Raw genomic sequence first — 7,578 nt, 5'->3', positions numbered from 1 at the left:
TTAGTGAATTGGCAAGTTGGCGACTAGCCGAAACAGTGAAGGCTGCCTGCACAAAGATGGAGTGTTTCTTCTGTAACTGTAGGTGCCGTTGTATCCAACCAGAGGCTTGACTCTGGAGGTGACCATCCACAAGTGTTGCAGAATGACCTGAGGGAAAGCTTAAATAAGGATCAGGTTAGCTTGCGAGGCTCTTGTTTATATATTAAAAAAGGGTATTTATAAAGCTATCATCTTATAGACTGCACAGAATCAGAGAAATGTAGGGCTGGAAGGGACCTTGCTTGCATGGTCATCAAGTCCAGCCACTTGCACTACGGCAGGATCAAGTAAACCTAGACCCATTTCTGCAACATGTTCATCCAACTAGTTCTTAAAAACCTCCAGCAATGGGGATTCCACAACACCCCTTGGAAGCCTATTCAAGAGCTTCATTACCATTATTGTTGCAAGGTTTTTCCTACTTGCTAACCTAAATCTCCCTTGCTGCAGAGTAAGCCCATTACTGCTTGCTCTACCATCAGCAGACATGGAGAACAACCGCTTGCAGTCCTCTTTATAACAGCCCTTAGTATATTTGAACAGTGTTATTGGGTTCACCCCCAGTCTTTGTTACCCTCTTTAAAGCTAGGTACTATGTTTGCCCTTCTCCAGTCTGCTGGGACCTCCCCTGGCCTCCATGAGTTCTTAGTGATAATGGCTAATAGTTCTCAGCTTGCTTCAGCGAGTGCCTTAAGTACTCTAGGAAGAATTTCATCAGGCCCTGCTGACTTGAATACAACTGATTTATCTAAATATTTTTAACCTGTTCTTTCCCTTTGTTGGCTTGTGTTCCTTCCCCCTTGTTGTTAGTATTAACTGTGTTGAGTATCTGGTCACCATTAACCTTTTTTAGTGATGATTGAGGCATAACAGGCATTTAACACCTCAGGTGTCATCAATTATTAGCTCTCATTCCCCACTAAGTGGAGGCCCTACACTTTCCTACATCTTTCTCTTGCTCCTAATATCTATATGTGTGGACAATAAGATGGTATGTTTGATTGTCTTGCCTTCTTATGCTGCTCATCTTGTTGGATTGTGAGCCCTTTGGGACAAGAGCCATGTCTGCCTCTATGTTTGTGCAAGTGTCTAGCACGATTGGTCCCTGAACCTCTCTCTGGAGCTACTATGATGTAAATAATGGTAATAAATAGCATGCTGTGAGATCTGCAGATGGGAGGTTCAGAGGTGTCTGGCTCTTTATTTTGACCGCCTCACCTCCCTTTGTATTCTTCCACTGGCTCTTCCTCCGCTGCATCAAACACAATTACTTGTCTTCATTTTTAAGGGCTTTGGCCCCACCCTGTGTATAATCTCATAGCCTTTAAAGGCCAGAAGGGCCCTCATAATCATCTGGTCTGACTTTTTGCCCATAGCAGGCCACAGAATCTCACCATCCCACTCACTCCTGTAGTACTCCTATAACCTCTGGCTGAGTTACTGGTCCTCAAATCTTGATTTAAAGACTTTCATGACCAAGAATTCACTATTCACTCTAGTTCAAACCAGCAGGTGACCCATGCTGCAGAGGAAGGCAAAAAATCTCAGGGACTCTGCCAATTTGATCTGGTAGAAAATTCCTTCCTTACCCCAAATATGGCAATCAGCTAGACCCTGAGCATGTGAGCAAGACCCCCAGCAGCCAGACACTTGGGAACAAATTGTCTGTAGAAACTCAGAGCCCTGCCTAGCTAGTGTCCCATCTCCAGCCACTGGAACTATTTAGTAATAGGAGTCACAGATTGGCTACAGTGGAATATGGCCTATCTCATAACTCCACCCCTCCACAAACAAATCAATCTCAGTATTAAAACAAGTCAGGTTTTGAAGGCTGTTCCAGAACTTCACTCCTCTGATAGTTAGAAACAGTCTAATTTCAAGCCTAAACTTATTGAAGGCCAGTTTATATTCATTTGTTCTTGTGCTACCATTGCCCCTTAAATTAAATAACTTTTCTCTCACTGTTTATGTCTCTGATATATTTATAGAGAGGAATCATATCTCCCCTCATCCTTTCGTTGGTTAGGCTAAACTAGCCAAGCTATTTAAATCTCCTCTTGTAAGGTAGGTTCTCCATTCTTCTGCTTATCCTAGTAGCCCTTCTCTGCATCTGTTGAAGTTTGAATTCATCCTTCTTAAGCCTGGGAGACCAGAATTACATACAGTATTCCAGATGAGGTCTCACCAGTGTTTTGTATAACGGTACTGACACCTCCCTATCTCTACTGGAAATACCTCACCTGATACATCCTAGGATGGCATTAGCCTTTCTCATGGCCATATAATGTTGGTAGCTAATAGTCATCTTATGACTGACCAGTATACCCAGGCCTTTCTCCTCCTCTATCGCTTCCAACTGTTAAATTCCCAATTTATAGGAAAAATTTTTGCTGTTAGTCCCTAAAAGCATGACCTTGCACTTTGCACTATTGAATTTCATCCCATTTTTATTACACCAGTTTTTAAGGTCATCTAAATCTCCTTGTATGATATTTTGGTCCTCCTTCATATTGGCAATATCTCCCAACTCTGTGTCATCTGCACATTTTAATAACACAATCCCACTTTTTGTGCCAAGGTCAGTAATGAAAATGTTAACTAGACTGGTGTCAAGACCAGTCCCTGAGGAACTCTACTAGTAATCTCCCTCCACCTTTTCATATGACCTGTTGTAATCTCCCCTTTAACCAGTTCTGTACCCACCTCTCTCTCATATTTATCAAGACATTGGCCTCTACTCCACCAGCAATGCCATCCTTTATTGTCCATCAGCCCAATTTTTCCTCAAACATCTTTGTGCTTTCTCCACTGTTGCCTAGCACAGAAACAGAGATGGCTACAGGAGAAGCAAGCCAGAGCTGTAAGAGGAGCAAGGACAGTCTGTTGAAACAGTTAGCAATGGGAATGCTCCCAGCCAGGTAGATGTTGAGCAGATTAAAGCCTGTTTCCCTTAGGCACCTATATATCTGCCTTGGGATCACCTGGGTGTGTCCTCCCCTGTGGACTGGCTGAACCCTGATTGAATGGTGTGGGGGACCTGTCACAAGACCTGCAGGTAATTGCTTCTGGAGACTCATCATACTCTCCAGCTCAGGAATGACTCATCAGGCTTCAGCAGGCTTCGGCTCAGAGGTATCACATTATGCATGGGAAGATCACCCTTAAAAATCTGCAAAACCACTTCATTATCCTCTCTCTTTAGATCTCTGCTTAAATCTCATATCTGTCATGATGCCTACCCAGCACTCAACAATGGCTAGGCAGCTGGTGTGCTCTGACTGCTGCTTGTTACATCAATCGTAGTCACCTTGTGCTCCCCCACATCTGTTAGGTGCATCCATGTGATGTCTCATCATAGACTTAGACTCTGTAAAGATTTACATGCAGGCATAATTCCTTGCATGTGAATGATCCTATTGATCTCAATGGAACCACTTGTGTATACAGTTAAACATGTGTGTATGTTTTTGCAGGAAAGGCCCTTTGACTGTAAGCATCTTAGGGCAGGGAGCATCTTTTTACTTTCTATGTGTACAGGGCCCAGTAGGACTTGGATCCTGATTGAAGCCTCTAATATGAATACATAATAATAATAATGGAAGGTGCTATTGAAGTGCAATGTGTTATGTGTTACAGTGTGGGGGTTGTCACAGTACCTGCACCAGCTTTGTTCCTGAGTATCAGATAAAGGGCAGCTGCACTGCTGAACTGGAAATACTCTGCCATTTTACCATAACCTGATGTTCCTCCGTTTGCCTGTGAAGATAAAATACTTTTAAAACTACTTTTTCAGTTATTTGTTTTTAACAATAGCACATTGTTTTTCTCTCCCCAGATTTTGAAAGAAAGCAATTTTATTCTATTTTTACTTTCCTACTTAAATAATACACTTAGTATGCTAAAATAAGTAACATCTCAAAGCACTTTCAACCCTTAACTAATTAATCTTTACAGCACCCCTGCAGGGCAGGTAGGTGTTACCCACTTTACTGAAGGGAAAATCGAGGCAGAGAAGTTAAGTGGCTTGCTCAAGGCCACTAATGGAGCCAGTAGCAGAGCCAGGATTGGAACTCAGGCATGCCTGACTCCTAGGTTTGTGCTCAGACCCTCCCTCTCCCTCTTACACCTGATTTGTACTTATTTATTAAGATTTCTAATGACAGGAAGAAAAGGTAAAATTAGAACACACTTCTAGCTACAATATTCAAACAAAGGTAAGCAAACTCAGCCAAATGTTTGTGCACATAGAATGATACTTACTTGTCCTGTTCTTTGGAGCAAAGGAGGTACAGGCTTGGTTGTGAAATAGGCAGCTGCATGGGAGTCCCTCCAAGCTTTATAGGGAGGAATTATATAGCCCAGCTTTGGCAGAGAATGACTATAATCTCTGGCAATACTTTCCATTGCCACACCATTCAAAATGAACCACCCTTCCTTATGTTCCAAGGCAGCTTTAGAAGGAGATTGTGCAAAGTGATTCACTAGATGTGACTTCCTTTTCTTGGGAGGCACCATTGATTTTGCTCAAGAATAGGAGAGAGCAAGGAGACAAGCAGTGGGTGCTCCCGTTTTACGAATAACTACACTGTCATTGCTACTGGAAAGCCTGAAGGAGTCCTTACGTGTTGCTATGGCCACACATCCACAGAAGAGCAGTGCTGCTTTTCTCCTGCAGCCTACACTGTTTGTTTTACCTGCCTACAGATAAGAGCAAGAGAGAAAAAGTGAGATTTTTCTGAAAAGTATGAAACACTTGCAGCAAATTTCACTTTCCTTGACATGACCCTCTGTACAGGACACGACACTCCGGTACAACACATTGCCAAAGCAGAGAACATTAGTGGCATTTGAACATGCCCAAGGATTTTTAGGCAGTGCAGCCGCAAATGGGATTAAAACAGAAAAGTCAGAGCGAGGCTTGCGAATACTGACTGTTAGTTTTGATTTTTCTATGTATCTAACTATTATTTTGAATATTATTTTCTCTTCTGCAGTGTGGAACTGTGAGGTTTGGTAAAGACCGAGGTGAGAGTCATCCTGCAGCAATGCCAGCTCTTGGCCCCAGCCAGGAGGACCCTAAGATAGGCTTTGCCATACTTACGCCAGGATTCAGTTCTGGAAGTGGCTGTGTGTGACATGGTCCAAGATGGTAAAAACATCCCACTTTTGCTCATGGCAGTTTGTGAACTATGCTGTGAGTGCTCAGCTTGTGCCCCTAAGCATGTTTACATTTGCCTGTCATCAAACTTCAGTATCAGCTGTGGGCCTCCCTTGCAGGAGGTGAGTCCTGCCACCAAGCACCTAGTCTGTGCACTTTGAGAACTTATTCCTGGGGGCCAGAGTTGCAAAGAATCCTTAGCTGGCAATGGAGCTGTAGCAACTTTCTGTTTCCTGGGTTCTGGGTGCAGTTGTTGCCAATGGAAGGTCTTCTAACTGCAACTGAGGAGTGAATCCTTTTATTTGTACCTGGTATTGTTTTGAAATGGCTCACGTCTAGGGCACTGAAGTGTTCCTGTGATTGTGCCACCTCTTACTTTACACAAATGATGAGATAGAATAAGGACTGTGGTCCTAATGAACTAAGGCTCAGATCACCACTCGGAGGCAGTGACTTGCCCAAGGTCGCACAGCAAGTTTGGGACATGAGACATTTATAGGTAGAGAAGAGTCTCTCAAACCATGAGCTGCCTTCTCCTTTTCCGTCTCCTCTCTCCTCCTTTGCCATCCTCTCACAGCTTCCTCGCTCTGTGCCAAATGTATTCATTCCTTGCTCACATCCATTCAGAGATCGTTATTTCACCCCTTGCACCTCTGAGCTCCCCCATCTCCAGTACCCTAGGTGTGGTGCAGGGGAGGGGAGCAGCTGCAGGGATGCCCACCTCAGTCTGCATCAGTAGCTGTTGCATATACTGGTTGTGCAGCTGGGTTGCCTAGAGGGCTCGTCACCTGCAGTAATGCTGGCCCTTAGATGCCACAAGCACTCCTGTTCTTTTTATGGATCTGACTGTGTCAGGAACTCCAGGCTTCATAGAAGGCAGGGTGGCAGCATGGCAGACCAGGGGTCGATCTGTGAGGTGCAACTATGCTCACCTAGCTGGCTGTCAGTTTTACCAGTTCCTTCAAGCACCCAGTCAGCTGGGCTTTACAAAACAAAGAGCACGAAGGTGAAACCTTGCAACAAATGCTGTTTACTGTAAAACTGAGAGGCATAGCCCCTAAAAACAGGAATATTCCTGGTTTTCAGGGACACATGAGTGTCCCATCTCTCACTAGAAACAGCCTGTGCTGGTCACTCCCATTAACCAAGTGTGAGGTGTAGGTAAGAGTCAGTACATCTTTCTTTCTCTGGAAGACTGGGACAGGAATCACTACTAGGTTGGAAGGGCTGGGAGGGGGTGGCAAAACATTTTGTCTGCATTGCAGAAAACAGGCCCAAGCAAGTCCTGAGGCAAGGGACAGAATTAGAGAGGGAAATGGGAGACAGAACTTTCTCTCCAGAAGGGGACTTGGAATGAAGCTTTCAGTATTGGGAAGTTATTGTGCAGCCAAGAGCTGGCACATGGAAAACATCTAGGAAGATGGGAGACAGGGATCAGAATGAACCAGGGGAATAAAGGAGTTGAGGTCTATTTACATTGATGTGACAGAGACTCTTGGGGACATTTATGACACTAGAGCTGTAGCAGGAGCAGATATTTTCCTGGATTACTGAGGGAACAGGCCCTTTACTAAGCTAAGTTGAGCTAGAAGCAGGTGTTTGTTGGGAAGATTACGGGCTTGACCTTGCTATCTATGACGCTCTCTGTTAATCAGTACACCAGGTGCAGAGGGAACCCTTACACACCCACTGCCCCTGCAATGACCCTCATCCCAGTCTGGAAGAATTTCATTCCATGTTTAAGGCTTTACATAAAATCTTAGTCCTGGGCCTCTCCTGAATGCATTCGGGTATTCATGCTTGGGGCCCATTATTAGCAAAGGTCATTCAACCCTTTTCATGTACAATATGTCTAGCAGGGTGTGCATGAGTTTACGTGGGTTCCAAAGAAGGAGAATGGGGCCTCCATGACACTTCGCTCTGGCAATATTCCAAAGAGTCTCTGACTATGGGTTTGCTCTGTAGGACCCTAACAAGGGGATTTTCCAAAAATTGATCACATGTAACTTTCTATGACCCTGGATCCCTTGCCTTATTTTAATAAATGAGCCTCTATTAAGAGCAGGGGGTAAATGTTTTCCCTTTGTTCCTCTTTCAGTTTACAAATTTGTCTTCTCCCATAGTTGTCTGTTAAAAGATTGGTTCTGCCCCTGCTTTCACCTTTCCAGTTTTATTGCTAAGACATAAAACGGAGGGCCTGACCACTTGGTGTTAAAGATCCAGGGCTCTTTTTGTGAGGGTAACAGTGGGCAGGCCAGTTTCCAGATGCCAAACTTCTGCCTTGTCTTGCTGTTTCAGTTAGATATGATGATCTTTATTTTTCATCCTGAACTGTTGTGCACTGCTGCTGCCCACTGTCAAAACGCTTCAGTGTTCTGCTA

The 7,578-nt window shown here is 44.2% G+C and overlaps 1 protein-coding gene across 1 annotated transcript; it reads right to left on the bottom strand.

Annotated features, from left to right (window-relative positions):
• Positions 1 to 4,443, bottom strand: LOC115644811 (uncharacterized protein C17orf98-like). The gene is made up of 3 exons (XM_030549277.1): positions 4,300 to 4,443; positions 3,696 to 3,795; positions 1 to 158 (listed from the first exon to the last, which is right to left on the bottom strand). The coding sequence occupies exons 1-3, from the start codon at positions 4,441 to 4,443 to the stop codon at positions 1 to 3; spliced, it is 402 nt and encodes a 133-aa protein (XP_030405137.1).
• Between the last annotated feature and the right edge of the window lie 3,135 nt (positions 4,444 to 7,578).

Source organism: Gopherus evgoodei, chromosome 2, assembly GCF_007399415.2.
Source record: "Gopherus evgoodei ecotype Sinaloan lineage chromosome 2, rGopEvg1_v1.p, whole genome shotgun sequence".
Taxonomy (NCBI): domain Eukaryota; kingdom Metazoa; phylum Chordata; order Testudines; family Testudinidae; genus Gopherus; species Gopherus evgoodei.
This window is presented reverse-complemented; position numbering and strand designations above follow the sequence as displayed.

Excerpts from the sequence above, each read along its gene's own strand:
- LOC115644811 (XM_030549277.1), bottom strand. The coding sequence starts at position 4,443 with ATGGAAAGTATTGCCAGAGATTATAGTCATTCTCTGCCAAAGCTGGGC. Across the intron at positions 3,796-4,299 it reads TGCTCCAAAGAACAGGACAA|GCAAACGGAGGAACATCAGG; the intron begins GTAAGTATCATT and ends TTATCTTCACAG. Across the intron at positions 159-3,695 it reads CAGGAACAAAGCTGGTGCAG|CTTTCCCTCAGGTCATTCTG; the intron begins GTACTGTGACAA and ends TCCTTATTTAAG.